Source organism: Pteronotus mesoamericanus, unplaced genomic scaffold, assembly GCF_021234165.1.
Source record: "Pteronotus mesoamericanus isolate MK-2021 breed Mesoamerican mustached bat unplaced genomic scaffold, CSHL_Meso_final contig_164, whole genome shotgun sequence".
NCBI classification, from domain to species: Eukaryota; Metazoa; Chordata; class Mammalia; order Chiroptera; family Mormoopidae; genus Pteronotus; species Pteronotus mesoamericanus.
The window spans coordinates 21,826,092-21,846,224 of record NW_026555065.1 but is presented as its reverse complement, the minus strand read 5'-3'; the positions used below and the strand labels follow the sequence as shown (position 1 = coordinate 21,846,224).

At 32.4% G+C, this 20,133-nt stretch overlaps 1 protein-coding gene across 1 annotated transcript in view; it reads right to left on the bottom strand.

The window, feature by feature from the left end:
* UBR1 (ubiquitin protein ligase E3 component n-recognin 1) overlaps nucleotides 1-20,133 on the bottom strand; it is a 120,984-nt gene that overhangs the window by 52,198 nt on the left and 48,653 nt on the right. Inside the window, exons 16-26 of the mRNA XM_054565522.1 lie at nucleotides 18,513-18,574; nucleotides 18,121-18,231; nucleotides 17,017-17,082; nucleotides 16,662-16,763; nucleotides 10,117-10,180; nucleotides 7,876-8,000; nucleotides 5,099-5,151; nucleotides 2,893-2,995; nucleotides 2,378-2,426; nucleotides 1,837-1,991; nucleotides 338-437 (exon numbers count right to left, since the gene is read on the bottom strand). Of these exons, the coding sequence (XP_054421497.1) occupies nucleotides 338-437; nucleotides 1,837-1,991; nucleotides 2,378-2,426; nucleotides 2,893-2,995; nucleotides 5,099-5,151; nucleotides 7,876-8,000; nucleotides 10,117-10,180; nucleotides 16,662-16,763; nucleotides 17,017-17,082; nucleotides 18,121-18,231; nucleotides 18,513-18,574 (990 nt within the window). The remainder of the gene's footprint in view (nucleotides 1-337; nucleotides 438-1,836; nucleotides 1,992-2,377; nucleotides 2,427-2,892; nucleotides 2,996-5,098; nucleotides 5,152-7,875; nucleotides 8,001-10,116; nucleotides 10,181-16,661; nucleotides 16,764-17,016; nucleotides 17,083-18,120; nucleotides 18,232-18,512; nucleotides 18,575-20,133) is intronic.

Genomic DNA, 20,133 nt, shown 5'->3' with positions numbered 1-20,133 from the left:
ACTCTTAATGATCTGTCTCTTGCCTTTCCTCCACATGGCTGTGTAGTAAAAGGTACTTAAATAATGACAAAAACTCCAAAAACATGAAAGTGGGAGCAGTTATATCTATAAACAATAGATTTATGAAGTCTTCAAGGATCTAAAAAATACAATATGTAAATAGAAATAAGATGCTTTTCTCCTCTTGGTATTATAATCTATATCCCTGGAATGTGCTCTGAAAAAACTGTCTTAATCAAGTAGCATTTAATAAAAATGTAATCTAAACTTATCCTGTTCTTCCAGGTTGAAGACATTGCAAAAGAACACATTATCATTCATTCAGACTAAATCATACTTGAAGCCTTATGGTAAAAATCAAATGTCACTTCTTCTTCAGGAGCATTTTGAAGCTGTTGTTTTTCTTCTAGTAAACCCAATGCCAGGATATGAAATGCCTAAAGAAGGAATATATGAAAAGATCTTTAAAACTGTACTTCTTCAAATCAATATATTTTAAATGAAGGTACAAAAATAAGCAATCTGATTGGTAAAAAACTGACCAAGTTTACAAACCAGCAGTTTACAGAAAGAGAAATGATAAATACAAATATGAAAAATGTTCCACTTCACTTAAAATTATGAAGTGTGAGTTGAAGCAAAATCATCCTATTTTTCACCTATTAGAGTGGCAAAAAAAAAAAAAAATAACATTTAGTGAAATAAAAACTAGCGAAGGTGTTAAGAAGCAGGCATTTTTCACCACACTGGTGATGGGAAAGTAAGTAAGTGTAACATTTTTGGAGGCCAATTTGACAATATCTATCAAAAATGTAAAGATACAGACCCAGTACTAGAAAAGAGTATAATAGATACATTCACTTAAGTATACGAAGATATTTGCACAAGGATGCTCATTTTAGTGTTCTTTGTTATACAAAGACCTAAAAGGAACATATATATCTATTAATACAAGACTGGTTAAAGGCATTATAGATACCCATAAAATGGAATATGAAGCCATTAAGATTGAGGTAGGCCTACACACATTAGTGTAAAATGATTTCCAGAAGTCACAAACCTTTAGCAGTGCTTATCTCCTAGGCAGAGCACTGAGAAGCAGGGAAAGAAATTTTAACTTTTGATTTCAAATATATCCATATTGTATAAAATTTTTTTACTGCATTTATTTACTATTGTTACAAAAATTAAGATACACGTAAAGTATGACAGCATTTAGGGCCTCCAGACCAACAATAGCCAAGGAAAAAAAATAAATTTAGTTAGGGAGGTGTTAAATAAATATCTAATTATAGCTACCAAAAGTGACATTATTAAGTAATATATCCATAACAGTATGAAGAAAAAAATACCTGCTTCTATTTAATGCGCTAATTTTCACAACTGTATGATATAAGTACACTTATACATATTTTACCAATGAGAAAATTATTCATTCCTCTTAAATAGGACAATGGGATAACCCAAGATTCAAGCCTAGACTTGTCTGTCATCAAATCTTTATTATACTGCCTCTTCATAATGCAAGTGAAATTAAAAAAAGAGAAAAACTTAAGATACAATAGTAACATGCCACTTTATTATTAGTAGGAGCAGGCTTTTAAAAACATATATAAATGGTTCCCAAGAATAAAGATTCTAAAAATAGGAGAATGCATCACTAAGAAAATCTGTGCCACACCTAAGCTATTTATAATGATGTCTTGATTTCAGGTGCACTAGTTGTGGTTCTGACTCAAATTATAAAGTTAGACCAGGAATCTTCTCCAGACCACCATGAACTCTAAAAAGTAGTGAAAATATCTGAAGTAAAGAAAATATTTCACATATACATACCATCTGGAGCATCCCTTCAGTCCACAAGTTAGAATCTGTGTCTAATGCCCGCTCAAATATGGTCCTGAGAATGTACATCATGATATCACAATTTAGAAGGTTAACCACTTTGCTGAATGCAGGGCAGAATTCAGGTGGTGGTGGTGGTGGTAATGCTACAGTGGATGGGAGATGGACGGCAGAAGAGACAAAAATTTTTATTTGGGTTATTCTACATGCTATATTGCAAATGTCAAAATCATATATTACATGCAAAAACAACACATGATTTTTGTTGTTTAAAGCACTGAAAACATCAATGTCAAAATAATATATGTCACTATGTCAATCACCCAAAAATAAACTCCATTTGCTATAAAATTGAAAATTCTATCACCACTGATGTAGGCCGTATCTTAGTATGTGAATAAGAAACAAATGTTTTTTTGCACTTGCATTAGTTGCCACTCTAAACAAACAACAAAAAATCACTATACACTTGGCTGATAACAAAATCACAGAAAATAGTCAAAATGAGTCAATTCAGAATCTCACTTTTTACCTTCATCTTTGTTTTCTTGTTTTCTCTTTTTCTTCTGCATATGTTCAGCCTATGTTTTTAAAAAATAAAAAAAGGTCTATCTTTAAATATGCTGCTTGACAAGCATGAAACAAATGGACTACTGTGAAACAGGCAGGAAAAATACATCAACCTACCAAAATATTTTATATACTGAAGTGTGTATTCAAAATGCTACCTTGTTCTAGAAACAAAATGTCTGCCCTGAGGAAGGCCACTGCAAAATAGACGGGTAATATCCCTCCTCAAGAATTAGTGCCCATTGTTTCAATCAACAATATTCACCTAAAGTCTATTTTTGGATATTTTTGGCATAATTATGAAAATTTGAATATTGCCTATGTACTCAATATTAATGATTCCATTTTAATTTCTTGGGTGAGATAATGGTCACTATTAATGAGAACGAGTATGAAGCTACAGAAAAACCAGTAGTCTTTCTGAAGAGTTAGAGAGCATAAAGTATTTTATTTTCTAAAGAAGACACCTCTTCTTACCTTGCTGTGCTGTGTTTTGGTGTAATGATAAAAGTACATATTGAAGTCTTTCAAAGATTCATCTTTCAGTTCATAAACTCCATGGCCTGATACACCTGGTTTCCTACATAAATAGAAAACACAGAGGTGAAGCGCAGTGTTCTTGAAGAATAAAATACAGGCAAAATAAGAGCATCAAAATTAATCTAAAAGTCAAAATCTAGAGGAAGAAAACAAAATTATATCTCACTCGGCTTGCTTAAATTGAAATGACAAAGTTCATTCCAACAATAAAACTAAAAACTTACACTGTATGCTCAAAGTCCTGATAACAGCTAAGCTGTGTTTCATAATTATGGAATTCAAACAAATCTGAGAAGTTTATTTTATACTATATGAACTTATACCACACCCTTGTTAAATCCCTAAGGCTTCTTTTTTAGCCTCTGAAGCCTAAGGGTTGTCTGTTCAACCAAAGCACATTTTATTATCTTAAGATCAAATCTAAAATGGTAGTGAGACGTTGTGCCCTCAGCAAATAGTAGATAAAAATATAGGGCTGAATCCTCTATACATCACTACAAAAAAGGCCAAAAGGAGTACACAATATTTCCTTTGCACATTTAAACAGCTTTTTGTTTCTAATTCTCAACTAAAATATTTCAATGAAAATTTTTAGCACACTAAAAAAGCTACACCCTATTTTTAAAGTTATTTGAAACTAGTAATTTATCTGTAAGTACAATACTGTAACAAGTAGAAATTCCCTACCAGTATCAATTTTTTTAGATTTCAAGAATTTACCCACTTAAAATCTTATTTCCATTTTATGTATCTCAAAGAATTGAAGGATTGTAAAATACTGTTTGAAGCCTACTAAAGGCTTTCATGTTCAAGATAAACAATTTTTCAACCTTGTGAAAATACAACAGTTTAAGGTGACTGTGTTTTACCTTAAGGAGAGAGATTTTCAACCTTTTTCATTTTTCATACCACACATAAACTAATTCTTAAATTCTACGGCACACCAAAAAAATGTATTTTTTACCCATCTGACCAAAAAATAGGTATAATTTTGACTTACTCATACTAGATAGCTATTTCTGTGTTGGCTGTTGTCATTTTTTAATTTGACAATCTAAACAAAAAGAGGTCAGTGCCCTTAAATAGTCAGGTATTGCATGCTTTAAAAAATCTTGATGGCCCTGGTGGGGGTAGCTCATTTGGTTAGAGCATCATCCTTATATGCCAAAGTTGTGGGTTGGATCCTCAATCAGGGCACATATAAGAATACAAGAATCAATCAGTGAATGCATAAATAAGTGAAACTACAAATCAATGTTTTTTTCTCCTCTCTCTCCCTTCCTCTCACTCTCTAAATGAATAAATATTTTTTTTAAATTCTTGTGGCAGAAAATCGCTGCCTTAGGACAACTGCTGCATGCCATTTTCGTGTGTGTGTGTATGAGGAAACACTTCCAAATTGAATTAAAATATGCAAATTTAAAACTGGTTATGTATCGAATTTGCTCCAGGTTCACTAACAATTCTTTTTAAAAACAAACAAACAAAAAAAAACAAAACAAAAAATAAACCGACTAAAGTCTAATACATAAAATGAAAATTTATAAAATAAATTTAGTAGAATAAAATTTATAGAATAAATAAGTCATGCCCTGGCCGGGTGGCTCAGTTGGTTGGAGCATTGTCTTGTACACCAAAAGGCTGAGGGTTCTAATCCTGGTCAGGGCACATACCTAGACTGCAGGTTTGATCCCCAGTCAAGGTGTATACAGGACGCAAACCGATCGATGTTTCTCTCTTGCATCGATGTTTCTCTCTATCTCTCCCTTCCTCTCTCTCTAAAAAAAAGAAAATCAATAAAAAAACTTTTCCTTGAGTGAGGATTTTAAAAAAGAGAAAAAAAATTGTAGAATAAGTAAGCCATCACTTAGTTGATAGGAGAGACTATGGAAAAGGTTTCTTTATTATGTACTAACTCACTTAATACCACACATACAGGTATTTCTCATCCACCTGCACAAAATCCTCACTTCTTCAACAAACATGTACTAAGTGCCTAGTGTGTGTGCCTTGCTCTTCTAATCTGTACTCTATTCTTGTTCTTGGGAGTTCAGACAAGAACTTCAGAACTTCTACAAAGTATCTAAAGTACAAGAACAAAGGTTCTCTACTCTCAGAGTAAGTATAACCGTTAAGTACTTACTTAAATGTGGCCACTTTGTTTATGACATTCTCTAAGCCAGTTTCATTATTTTCCTGTTGAAACAATGTTTTTGTCATGTTTATCTTCATGTAATGATTTTTTCTTTTCTTACTGTGAACTAAAATACATTTTCAACAACATTCCTGATGTATTTTTATATACAATAGATGAAAGATCAATTTCTAATATGAAAAATTAGTCCTAGCCAAATTAGCTTTGTTTGGAGGGAACAATTTCTTAACAGAGGTAAGACTTATGTATAAACTGCTACAGAAATTTTATCTAAGTTTGCCTTCATATGCATGTACACACACACACACAATCAATAGTTCAAAGATAAGAACTTTTCTTTACATAGTATGTTCATCACCCACACCATTTAAGCACATGTCTTTGATGTACTAATTCCTAAAATCAAGGTAACATAATAAATGGGATCTATAGCAAAACACATATATAGATAGCCAAATGTATTCTGACTCCTTCAATTTTATTATATATATATTTTTCTAATTGGACTGAACTTTTCTTTGAACAAGGATTTTTTAATGAAGTAATTTAAAATCAGGATACTTAGTCAAGACTAGACTAAGATTATAGATTCCTATAGTCTTGCAAAAATTAAGAGGCTCTTTTAGCCCTGGTTGGGTGGCATTGTCCTGTATACCAAAAGGTTTGTGTGATCCCTGGTCAGGTAGCATATGGGAGGCAAGAGATAGATGTTTCTATCTCACATTGATGTGTCCCTCTCTTTTCCTCCATCCCACTCTCCCCCACTTCCTATCTCTTTAAATCAATAAACATATCCTCAAGTGAGGGTTAAAAAAAAAGGAAAGACTACTTTAAAAAAATACACTTTGGTTAAGCAGTGAAAAGTTAGGTATACCTTAAAGCTTTATTGTTATTATTATTTTATGAAATACAGTATGTATATTACTAGCAGTATGTGAAATTACTTTAGGTGGCACACACAGTTATATATTTTTAAAACTTTGAATATTCACTTATTTTAATATGTATTCAAAAGAAAAAAATCCAGAACATCAACCCTACTATTTCACTGTTATTATTGCTTAGAAAGATGCTAAGGAAAATGTAAGTACCACATTTTGCCCAGTATAATGTGCACTTTTTTGCTCAAATTTTTGAGGGGAAAAATAAGGATGTGCATTCTATATCTATATAAATGTTTTTCTGTATCTAATTGTAGATAATGATATCTAGAAAACAATAATGATATCTATATGCAAAATAACAGCCTGGAATATGATAGTCAATTTTGTTTCTAAATATAAATCAATAAAAAATTGAATTAAAAAATTAAAATGAAAGATATTTTTTCTGAAAGTTTGGGCCAAAATCAGTGGGTGTGCATTACACATGGGTGCGCATTATACATGGCAAAATATGGTAAGTTGATTTTAAAATGTATTCATAATTATAAAATTGGTGAATGGTTATACAATAATTATACAAGTGATATGCCAAATGGTTACAGTTTAAGAATTAGTTAACAATGAAATGAACTAGACTTATCAAGGTGATTGCTTTGTAAGGTATATAAATGTCTAATCACTATGTTGTACACCTGAAACTAATATAATATTGTACGTCACCAGCAATTGAAAAATAAATTAATTTTTTTAAATGAAGCTGGAAAAAGATACAAATAATCTGGGGGAAAATGACCAATAGTCAAACTTAACTCTATTCTTCTTCTCTGGAAAGCCCTGATAGTATAGACAAGTTTAATTCCCTTTGAAGAATCATTGTTCTAATTCAGAATTAAATCTCAAGGGAAAAAATATGAGACTCATAAGCTTTAGAACTATTATTTAAATATCAGCATATACAAAAACATAAATATCACCTGTGGCAGCCATGAAAAAGTACCCTGCAGATCTCTAATTAGAGGAAATAGAGATTCTAATACAGGCCCACTCTGGGAGATGTAAGAAGGCATCTAAAGAGCTTCCCAGACAAGAAAAAAAAAAGAGAGTTCATCATCACCAAACCAGTATTATATGACTTACTTAAGAAAAAAGAAGCTCAAAAAGATGAGTGTGGTTGTGGGAGAACGGGTGAAGAGGTGAGGGGATTAAAAAGCACAAACAGTTAAAGAATAGCCGTGAGGATGCATAGGGTAGGAAATGGAGTAGCCAAAGAACTTATATGCATGACCCACGGACATGGACAAAGGTGTGAGGATTGCCTATAGGAGTGGGGGGTGCTGGGTGGAGACAACCACAATAGCATAATCAATAAAATATAATAAAAAACAAAACAAAACCCTTGTTTAGGCTACCCAGCAATCTAGGATGCATCTACCTAACCTTCCTTACCTCCTTCCTTTACCTGGAGTCAGACTCGAATCACAGTCCAATGGCTGCCTCACCCTGGCCTCTGCCAGCTTCCTCACCACTTCCTCTCCTAAGCACTGTTCCTAATAAAATCTTAAATGTTTCGTCTTGACACCTGCTTCTCGGAAGACCCAAATAGTCTCAATATTTCAGATAGCCTCTGCTATCTGAAATTTATTAGAGTTTTTTGCTCTAAATTCTCTCCTGAATAGCCAGAATGTCTATAAAATGTTTCCTAATGCCCAAAAATCCAGAGTTAAAGTTTATACCACTACAGAATGAATGGTGATAGTTTTACTGCATAATTTGCTAAACAAATTTTCCTAAAACTTCAAAGTAGCTTCCAATTAAAGAAAAAGGAAAAAAAAAACTATCCCATCAGGAGGTGAATGGAGTAAAAAACAAAATTGGTCTTACATTCTCAGGTAAATTTTTGGCAATGGCACTGTGTGGCATGGGTTCAATACAAAGCAAGTGAATAATTTCTCTCATTGTGACCTCTTCTTTGGTCACATTTCCCACTCCAGGTACATAACGCTCTCCTAATACAAACAATGAAAAAAATAAAACAATTATTTGCTTTCTATTTAAATCTCCTCCCACCAGGAGCACTTATAAACAGAACATTGCATTAAACTTAGCCTATGAGAGAGGGACTAAAGATTATTGGACATGTTCCTGAAACTGAACAGCAAATGTCTACTTAGGGAAAGGAGGAAGAAAAATGAAGAGATCTAAAAAACCCAGGCCCTCTCTTTCTTTTACAAACACATACATATACATACACATACTCACACATTATAAACAAGACCCCTCAATTAAATTATTATGTGTTTCTAATCCAGAAAACAAGGCAGATGGCATTGAATGAGCCGTGGCCATCATTGAATAATAGCTTTTCTTTCAAGATCTTCCTCAATTTTGTCTTAACTTGTTATTTAAGAAAGAACAAAGTGAAAACTGAAAAACAAAACACTTAAAAATGTCTTTATGAGTTAAATGACAAGTGTAACATGTATCAGGAATGACTGGTGTTGCTAAAATGTCCACATGATCAGATTGCCATTTTCCATCTCAAACTACCAAATGGAAAGAGAAAATAGCTAAATTAATGAAAACTTCATTGATTTTAATAGCCTCTAATTCCCAATGCCTCAAGGCTTAGAATACCTGTCCTTATAATACCACTATACTTTCCAATACTATAGCATATGTACAAAGTTCTATGATATATACAGGAGGTTTATTACAAAGACAGTAATCCTTTGCCTAACAGACTTGATGAATTCTACATATTAGCCAGACAATAACTTTCTGTTAAAAGAATTTATTTCCAACAGATTCATTTCTCTTTATATTTGCAAAGTACTTTGTAATTTTCTTCTTCTTATTTTATTTTTTACCAAAACAGTATCCCTTAGAACTGTAACGTTAGAAGGAATCATAGATATCACATAGATTACCTTCACATTTTACAAATCAGGAATTTTATACCTAGAAAATGTAAATGGCATGCTCTTGATAGTTGATAGTAAGGTCAAGACTAGATCTCCTGATTCCTAATCTGAAACTTTTTCTACTTTTTAATGTTTTCTCCATTATAAATCAAAGATTGTTATATATCACACACACACACACATTTATTTTTTAATTTTTTAAAGAATGTTGACTCCTCATATTAGTGAATTTAGGCATATAGCAAGGATTAACTAAAATTCAAATCACATAGGAGAAAAAAATTCCAATAATTATGAGTAAACACAACAAAAGAAAAATAATAGAATAAAATACTAAAAATATAAAACAGCAAAAATACAGTACAGTATTAGAAAATTTTTCATTAAGCATTCCAAAAACAAATAGAAAAATTCCCTTCAAGTTTTTATAATTTCATAAAGTATATCACCAACTTTCAAAAATATTTTACACATTTTAATGTGTCCATTTTTGTCATCAGTTCCTTATGGAATATTCTGGACAGGAAGAGTTAGTGCCTCGAAGATTTACATCTCACTTAGCAATGAGGTTTACCATACTTCTTGCTGAGATAAGGAGCTAGCCCAGCAACTAACTATGACAAACAAGTGAAATGAGCCCATGTTTTCAGATTTAGCTAATGGCTAGAATCCTCACTAGGAACTATTAATACAAAGCAGAATCTGCTGCAATAAAGTAAGAAACAAGAATCAGAAGGAGAAGTCAAGGACTTTTACTTAGCTGGTAAAATCAACAGAGACTATAACATGGGACATACAAAAGTAAAAGTGTGGCCAATATTTTTTAGATAAATAATAATTTAATAGAGTGACACAATAAAATATATTTTATTTAGATCTATGTTACACTGAAATTTCATATATATAAAAAAGTTTTAGCACTTAATGTACAGGTATTTTCCATCTATATTTCTATGATAATTACAACCCAGACTTCTATAAACAAGTCCAAACAATTACAAATCAGATTTTGAAAAGTAAAGTTGTAATAGCTGTGCTTTTTTTAAAAGATGCGTTTCTAAACATATTTATCACATTAGTCACATTCATAAAAATTCTATGCTATATTTGAGAGAAGAGTAAAAGGATAAATTATAGTTTTTATTAATGTTCTCTCTAAAAAGTAACCCATGTTCTATTTCAAAACATGTTTTAATCTTACCCACAATATAGATGAGGACTTGAAGCATTTCTTCTATTAATGTATTATATTGTTTAATCAAATCCTATAAAATCGATAAACAATAAATTAGTTGCATAAGAACCAAAAACCTCCACACAACATACATTTCTGGATCAGACTCATGGTCCCTCCAGTCCAGTATTTTCTTTCAGAACACAGCAACAGAAAATTATGAGGTGAGTAATTCCCTTTGGACATCAAAATTAAAACAAGGCTTGTATGCCTGCCATGTAAAAGAACTTAATGACAACTGTTAAATACTATTAATTGTGTTCATTATTCCTCACATAGCTTTAACTCAACAAACTACTTCTAATCTTTAAATTTTCCTCTACTACTGGCTTCCTTCTTAGCTGTGTTGGTGAGGCAATGACTTCAAATAGATACCAAACATATATGGTGAAAGTACCCTTCCCTAACACACCTCTCATTAAGCACTACTATATATTAGATGTTATTTTCACTAAGTGTAACTCATGAATAAAAATTTAACTTTGTATATTATATCCTATTCTTTGGCCCTTTACAAGTGACTTCTTATTTGAAAGAATTAATGTGATTCATAAATTCAAAGTAGTCAAGAGTTACTTTGTAAGCTGGTATCAAATATTAAAACACGATGTGACAAAACTCCATGAGACAAATTATAAACTTACAGTGTAACAAATACAATAAATGAAGAATTCCCTTACTGAATAAGAAGAATTTAGAAAAACAGAAAAAGGCAAAGGACAGAAACGGATAATTCATTACCAAAAGAGGGGAAGAAAGGCCAATAGTCATGACAACATGGTCAACCCCACAGATAACTGCAATTTATAACTAGTGGGCAAAATCCAGCCAAAAGCCTGTTTTGTATGGCCCCACTAGCTAGGAATGATTTTTACAGAAAAACTCACGCCACCAGTTGTATGACAGGGAACACTAGTAATGAGTCTCCATTAAGTAACATGTTTACAACAACAATATTTATTCTTTTCATTAGTGGACTTGAATTACAAACACCTGAACTCAATTATTATCATTATTATATTTTTAATTTAATTAATAAAAATTGTGGAGATTTATTTACTATATGCAATGTAAGTACCTATTATTTATTATACTCAATTTAGCTGCTTGGCCCACAAAGGACAATTGGTATTACTGTTAAAAAGGGATCAATTACTGCTTCACTAATTCTAACTTTATATGTAATTTAAGCATGCAATTCTGTGGTATCATTTTTGGAACTCACATTTCTTCACTACACACAGGTTTTCTCTTTTTTATTGTTGTTACTGTTTTTCATTTTCAAAGGAAGCCTGCATTCTTAAGCTGTTAGGCAGCTTGTTTTTGGTGGGTGCCAAATTATGTGCAGTGTTGTGTTAAAAGGTAATTTGTATCATCTAAATATATGCTACGCACCCACATAGGAGCACCTTAATATGTAAAGCAAATATTGATGCACATAAAGGGAGAACCTGACAATAATACAGTCATAGTAGGAAATTTTAACACCCTATGGGCATGAATGGATAGATCTTCCAGGCAGAAAATAAACAAGGAAACAGCTGCCTTAAACGATACTCTAAGTCAGATGGATTTAACTGATATATTAAATAATCAAGAATATTTATGTTCAAGTGCTCATGAAACATTTTCTAGCATAGATCACAAGTTAGATCATAAAACAAATCTCAATAAATTTAAGACTGAAATCATATCAAGGAGATTCTCTAACTACAATGGCATGAAACTAGAAATCAATCACAAGGAAAAAAGTGACAAACACACAAAGACATGGAGGCTAAATAACACATTACTAAACAATGAATGGGTTATCAATGAGATCAAGAAAGAAATCAAAAGATACTTTGAAACAAATGAAAATGAGAACATAACAACTCAAAATCTATGGGACACAGTGAAAGCAGTCCTAAGAGGGAAATTCATAGCATTACAGGACAACCTCAAGAAACAAAAAAATCTCAAATAATCTAATTTGTTTATTTTACTCTTAAAAGAAGTAGAAAAAGTACAGAAAACAAAGTCCGAAGAGAGTAAAAGAAAAGGAAATAATAAAGATCAGAGAAGAAATAAATGAAATAGAATACAAAAAAATATAAAAGATCAAGGAAACCAAGATTTGTTTCCTTTAAAAGATAAACAAGATCGACGATCGTTTATTTTATTTTTAATTTGATTTTTTAGAGAGAGACAAGGAAGGGAGAAAGAGACAGAGAGAAATATTGATGTGAGAGAGAAACATTGATCGGTTGTCTTCCATATGCATCCTAAAACTTAGGACCAAACTGGCAACCCAGGCATGTGACCTGACTGGAAATTGAACCAGCAACCTTTCAGTTTGTGGGATAACACCCAATCAACTGAGCCACACTGGCCAAGGAAGTTTGACAAACCTTTAACTAGACTCATAAAGAAAAAAAAAAAAAAAGAGGACCCAAATAAATAAAATAGAAATGAAAGAGAAGTAACAACCGACACCAAAGAAATAAAAAGGACAAAAGAAAATATTATGAACTATATGCCAATAAATTGGACAATCTGGACAAAATGGATAAATTCCTAGAAACATACAATCTTCCAAAATTGAATGAGGAAGAATCAGAGAATCTGGACAAACAGATTACAACTAGTAAAATTGAAGTAATCAAAAAACTCCCAACAAACAAAGCCCTGGACTGGATGGCTTCACAGTTAATTTTACCAAACATTCAAAGAAGGACTAACATTTATCCTTCTCGAACTATTAGAAAAAATTCAAGAGGAGGGAAGACTCCCAAACTCATTTTATGAGGACAGTGTTATCCTAATTCTAAAACCAGATAAAGACACTACAAAGAAAAAAATTATTGATCAATATCCCTGATACACATATTTGTTAAAGTCCTCAACAGAATATTAGCGAACTGGATCCAAAAATACATTAAAATGATCATATACCATGATCAAGTGGGATTTATTCCAGGGATGCAAGGTTGGTACAATATATGCAAATCAATAAACATGATACATCACATAAACAAAAGGAAGGATAAAAAGCACACAATCATATTAATAGATGCAGAAAAAGCACCTGATAAAATCCAGCATCCATTTATGGTAAAAACTCATAGCAAAGTGGGAAGAGCTGGAACATACCTCAATGTAATAAAAGCCATATATGACAAACCCACTGGCAACACCATTCTCAATGGGCGAAAACTACAAGAGTTTCCCCTAAGATCGGGAACAAGACAGAGATGTCCGCTTTCACCACCCTTATTCAACATAGTACTAAAAGTCCTAGTCACATCAATCATACAGGAAGAAATGAAAGGCATTCAACTAGAAAGAAATAATGGTCATTATTTGCATGTGATATGATGTATGATACTATAGAGAACCCTAAAGATTCTATCAAAAACTACTACAGCTCATAAGGGAATTCAGTAAAGTAGCAAAATACAAGATATTCAGAAATCAGTTGCATTTTTATACACCAATGGTGAACTATCAGAACAGGAAATTAAGAAAACAATCCCATTCACAATTATTTAAAAAAAAATACCCAGGAATAAATTTAATCTAGGATGTAAAAGACCTATACTCAGAAAATTATAAGACACTAGAGAAAGAAACTGAAGAAGATACAGTAAGTGAAAGCGTATACCGCAATCTTGAGTAGAAATAATTAGCATAATGAAAATGTCCATACTACTGAAAACAACCTATAGATTCAATGCAATTCCTATAAAGATACCAATGAAGTATTTCACAGAATTAAGACAAATATTCCAAAAATGAAATGCAAAACAGCCTGAATAGCCACGGCAATCTTGAGAAAAAAAGACAAAGTTGGAGGAGTCATGCTACTCGATATCAAGCTATACTATGAGACCATAGTAATCAAAACAGTATGGTACTGGCATAAAAACAGATTGTGTCTGTTTTTATGGAAGAGAATCAATGGATCAATGGAAGAGAATAGAGAGCCCATGAGGAAACCCATACCTTCACGGTCAATATTTGGCAAAGGGGGCAAAAAACATACAATGCAGTAAAGATAATCTACTCAATACATAGTGTTGGGAAAATTGGACAGAAACACGCAAAAAAAATAATAAAACCCGACTACTACTTTCTTATGCCATACAAAAGAATAAACTCAAATGGATAAAAAACTTAAATGTTAGGCTCGGAACCATAAAAATCCTAGAAAAAAACATAGGCAGTAAACTCTTGGACATGGCAATATTTTTTTCCTGATATATCATCTTGGGCAAGGGAAACAAAAGAAAAAGTAAACAAAAAGTAAACAAATGGGACTACATCAAACTAAAAAATTTTGCACAGCAAAGGAAACCATCAACAAAATAAAAAGACACCCACTGAATGGAAGAACATATTTGCTAATGATCCATCTGATAAGGGGGTAATATTAAAAATTTGTAAGTAGTTTATCAAATTCAACACCAAACAAAACAAAACAACAAGTTCAATTTAAAAAATGGACAAAAAACCTGAAGAGACACTTCTCCAAAAAGAGGCCAATAGACATATATAAAGATGCTCAATATCAGTAATCATCAGAGAATGCAAATTAAAACCAAAATGAGATTATCACTTCACACCTGTCAGAATGACTCTTATCAGTAAATTAGCAAACAGTAAGTACTGGCGAGGATGTGGAGAAAAGGGAACCATCAAGCACTGAATGTAGATTGGTGCAGCCACTGAGGAAAGCAGTATGCAGTTACCTCAAAAAAATGATAAATGGAACTGCCTTATGACCCAGCAATTCCACTTATGGAATATATCCAAAGAAACTCTAAACACTAATTCATAAAAAATATATGCAGCTCTATGTTCACTGCAGCATTATTTACAATAGCCAAGGTTTGGAAACAGCCTGTATCCATCAGTAGACGAGCAGATAAAAATGGTGTGGCAAAGTCCTGGCCAGGTTGCTCAGTTGGTCAGAGTGTCATGCCTATATACCAAGGTTTTGGGTTCAATCCCTGGTCAGAGCACATATAAGAAGCAACCAATGAACACACAAGTAAATGAAACAATTCTTTCACTCTTTCTCCCCCCACCCCCACCCATGGTACATTTACACAGTGGAATAATACTCAGCTGTAAAAAAGGGGGAAATCTTATCCTTTGTAACAGCATGATGGATCTGGAGAATATTATGCTAAAAGAAATAAGCCAGTCAGAGAAAGACTATATGATTTCACTCATTTGTGGAATCTAATAAACAAAATAAACTAAAAAACAAAATTATAATAGACACCCAGATAGAGAACAGGCTGACAGCTGTTAGAAGGGAGGAGTATTGTGGGATTGAGTAAAAAAAGTGAAGGGGTTAAGGGAAAACAAAAACACTCATAGACAGAGATAACAGTGATTACTAGATGAAAGGGGACATGTACAAGAAGGTTAGGAGGATAAATGGTGATGGAAAGGGACCTGACTCAGAGTGGTGAACACACAGTAAAATACACAGATGATGTATTATAGATTTGTACACCTGAAACCTATAATTTTATTAACCAATATCACTCCAATAAATTGACATAAAAAAGTAAATCAATAAATAAATGTTTCAATAAACACAATCTAGAAAGAAAAAAAAGTGTAATTATAGATATATCTGCTGCTAGAGAAAGCTTAAATTGTAGTAACTTTTCTGAGAACAATTTGACAACATATACAGGGTCCAGCAGAAGTAAGGCCTGCTTGAGTGTGGTTTGTAGAGTATGTGAATGTCTTGCAGAAGATGTGTAGAAATTTGAACATTTCACCTAAAATGTCATATGGTCTGCATAAGTATGACATTGTTATGTTACAGAATTACATGCTCATGATTTTGTAATACAAGAGTTTGTAACAAAAAAGGGGTGCTATTTGTGCCGAATCCTGTATTAAGAATCTCAGAGTCCTAAGAGAGAGCCCACTGTTTCCTCCAACAAATCCACTTGAAAGAATTTATCTTAACAAAATAATTAGGCAAGTGTTTAAACCCTGAGGTACAGAGATGTTTATAAGACCAAAAATTCAAAAAAACCTCTTCAACAATAAGAGACTGAAGTATAATCCATTCGTTAAGTACAGTGGTATATAGTCATTAAAAATGATTAAAAAATGATGTAGCTGTGTATCTAGTGACAAAAAAACCCTATCACAATATTTTACTAAGCACATAAAGCAGATTACAGGATGACACATAAAAAAGATACAATTTTTGCTTTAAAAACAAACAAGACACCGAAAGTTTAAAAGTGATAATTTCTAGGAGGCAGTTTTTCATGTGATTTTTCTTCCTTTCTTTATATATTATAATTTTTATAAAGTAAAAAGAATATATGTATGTATATGTAAAAGTATATGTATGAATATACAGATATATATGCATGTTAAATGTATGTCTGACTTTTGCATATATACATAAAGAATAAAAATTTTAAATATGATTAAAATTGTTATCAGTAACACTTTATTTAGAATTAAATCACTTCTAAGTTTCTGTTGTTTACCTGGTCTTTTGTGGATATGGTCTTGTTAAAGGCATCAGCTAGTTCATACCTCTGAAGTACCAGTAATAAGAACTTGTTGGGATCCATTAAAGATGCACCAATCTGAGAAAGACATACAGCATCACAGTTCTTAAATGGGAAACACTTTTGTCTTCAGTAGTACTGTCAGAAAAATTACAAAATAAGTCTGCAGAAAATAATGTAGTAGACTCTTCCATTTTTATGATAACCATATTTTACCAGTGAGAAAAATTTAAGTAAATAAATTAAAAATAATTACAGTATCTTCTCTTATTGTAAGCAACATAAAAAGAAAGCTTAAGACATAAATATCAGAAGTAATTTAAAAAGGTACCTGAAGCATGATTATATCTTTATCATACATTTCTTCTCTGCACTTAACATCTTGGTAATAAAATACCTATAAAATAAAAGGTAAAATAGAAGCTACAATAATGATTTTATTTCAAACAGAATTCTCAACAAAAACTATTCTTAAAACTTCCCCTCAACTGGAAACTCCAAGAATGCCTTAATGGCAAAACAAAAAAAAAAAAGAAAAAAAAAAAGGTAGGGCATAAATCTATGAATTCTTTTAAGGGATTTATGAGAATAAAATGAGAAAATGTGGAATGAAAATATTTCACAATTAAAAATGCTCTATATTACTTATTACTCTCAACATGAATAGCAAAAATATTTATTCCCCCCTTTTTTGGAAGATGTTATTATTGATTTTTAGACAGAGAGGAAGGGGGGTAGAAAGAGGAGAGAAATATCAACATGTGGTTGCAGTCATGCACCCCCTACTGGGGACCTGGCCCACAACCCAAGCCATGTGTCCTGACTGGGAATCAAACGGGTGACCCATTGGTTCACAGACCAGCAATCAATCCATTGAACCACACCAGCCAGGGCTCCCCCTTTTATTTTAAATGGGTAATAATTTACCCATTTAAATAAAAGTAAACCAATTTCTATAATAATAGACATTTTAATAAAAGTAAACCCATTTAAACCCATTTAAATAAAAGTAAACCAATTTCTATAATCAATCATAAAACCATTTGTCTCCCAAGCGGTATATTCAGTTTCTACTTTCCCGCCTTTTAGGAAATGCACTTCTCTTGATTTGCTCTAAAACAGAAGTTACAAGGTTGCCCTCAATTAAGACAGGTGGCAGGAAGACTACAGGTCCCCGAGTAAGGTAATCTTCAGAAAAGACCTGTGTTAATGGGCAGGCTTCTGATGGTACTACTGGCTTTCACCTAATCTATCCACCCAACAGGGCAAAAGGAGAAATGTTTACATGGTCACTAGAACTTTCACTTCTGAGTTTATAAAAGAAAATAGAAAGCAAATACTTGGCAAAATCCAATGACACAAAATAAAATTATGTATTTTTAAAATATAAGAAATTGAATGCGTTCATAAATGTGAATAATTGGCCTTGCCATACCTGGCTAATGAGAGAGAGCCCATTTCTTCGCCACATCTCAGCAACAACCTGGGCAACCAATACCAGACAACGCAAAGGATATTCCACTAGAACCTCTACTTGAAAGTCCTCCTAAAACAGAGTGAGGTCAAGTTCATTATTTCTCAGAAGGCTTGGATGTGCCTCAAAGTGATGGCAGTATATATTCCTCAGCATTTTCATCTGTAAAAAGGAAGGGCTTGAACCAGAGGACTCTAAATCCCCGTGTTTCAGATTTCAATGCACTATAAATAGATGTAAAATTATTAAGTGGAAATTTTTCAAGTAGGTTTCAAAATATTATTTTTCTTCCCACTCATTAACCACGAGGTGTTTAAAATAGGAACAAATCAACACTTAATATGGTCACTTACAAAAGGCACAAATTCATGCAGTCTTGCAACAGCGCCCAGCCTGCTTAAACGCACATGAAGACCTAAAGGTTAAAAAGGGAAGGAAGATAAGAAAGCAATTAACCCAATTAAAATTGTTTCTTAGTTAACTCATCAAGTTTAGAAACTTGTAAGATTTATGTATACATTTACTGAATTTAGAAATGACACCTCAGAATGTAAACTTCTGATTTCTAATTTTGAAACAGTGTTGATACATTTAAAATCCTACACTGTACAAGGTATGCTTATACATTATATAAAAATAACATGCTGCCTCTCAAGACAGGCTTATTTTGCTCTTAATGAAGCATCAAAAGAAATGAAAACTTATGTATTTCTTTTTATAAAAATAGTAGTGGCATAAAATGACCTGTCAGTTATACAATATACAAAAATCAACTAAAAATGAATCAAAGACCTAAACTTAGGAGCTAAAATTATAAAACTCTTAGAAGAAAACATAGGGAAAGGCTTCTTGACATTGGATCTGACAATAATTTCTTGGATCCATAAAGGACACCAAAAGCACAGGTAGCCAAGGAAAAATAAATTAGACTATCAAAATTAAAACCTTTTGTGTGTCAAAGGACACTGTCAACAAAGTGAAAAGGCAACCTACAGAATGGGAGAAAATATTTGCACATCATGTATCCAATAAGCAGTTAACATCCAGAATATATAAAGAACTTCAACAACCCAATAACTACAAAAAAATCTGATTAAAAAACAGACCAAGAACTTGAATAGACATTTCTCCAAAGAAGATACACGCAGAGCCAATGAGCACAGGAACAGATGCTCAGTATCATAAATTACTACAGAAATGAAAGTCAAAACCATAGTGAAATATCATTTCACACTCATCAGGATGGCTATTAAAAAAGAAAACACAGAAAGTGTTGATGATGAGGAGGAGAAACAGAAATCTGTGTACATTGCTGATTGGAATGTAAAATGGTGCAGCTGCCATGAAAAACAGTATGGCAGTTTCTCAAAAAATTAAAAAGAAGAATTACCTTACAATCAGCAATTTCACTTATAGGTACAGGGTCCGGCACAAACAATGCCCTTTTTTTATTACAAATTCTTTTATTAAAAAAATCATAAAATTTAATTCTGTAACATCATAATATCACACTCAAGTATACCATATGACATTTCAAGTGAAATGTTCAAATTGCTGTCCATCTTGTGCGACACATTCACGTACCCTACCAACCACACCCATGCAGGCATTACTTCTGCTGGACTCTGTATATACTCCAAAGAATTGAAAACAGGACTCAAACAGATAATTGTACACTCATGTTCATACCAACATTATTCACAATAGCCAAAAGGTGGAAAACAACAGGAGCATCTATTGATGGATAAATGGATAAACAAAATGTGTATCATATATTATAGAACAATACTCAGTTTTAGAAAGGAAGAAAATTCTGATACATGCTACCACATAGATAAATTTTGAGAACATTATGCTAAGCGAAATAAGTCAGTTATAAAAAGATATTTGTATGATTTCACTTACATGAGGTACCTAGAGTAGTTATGTCATAGAGACAAAAAGTTAAAGGGTGTTTGCAAGGGACTGCAGCCA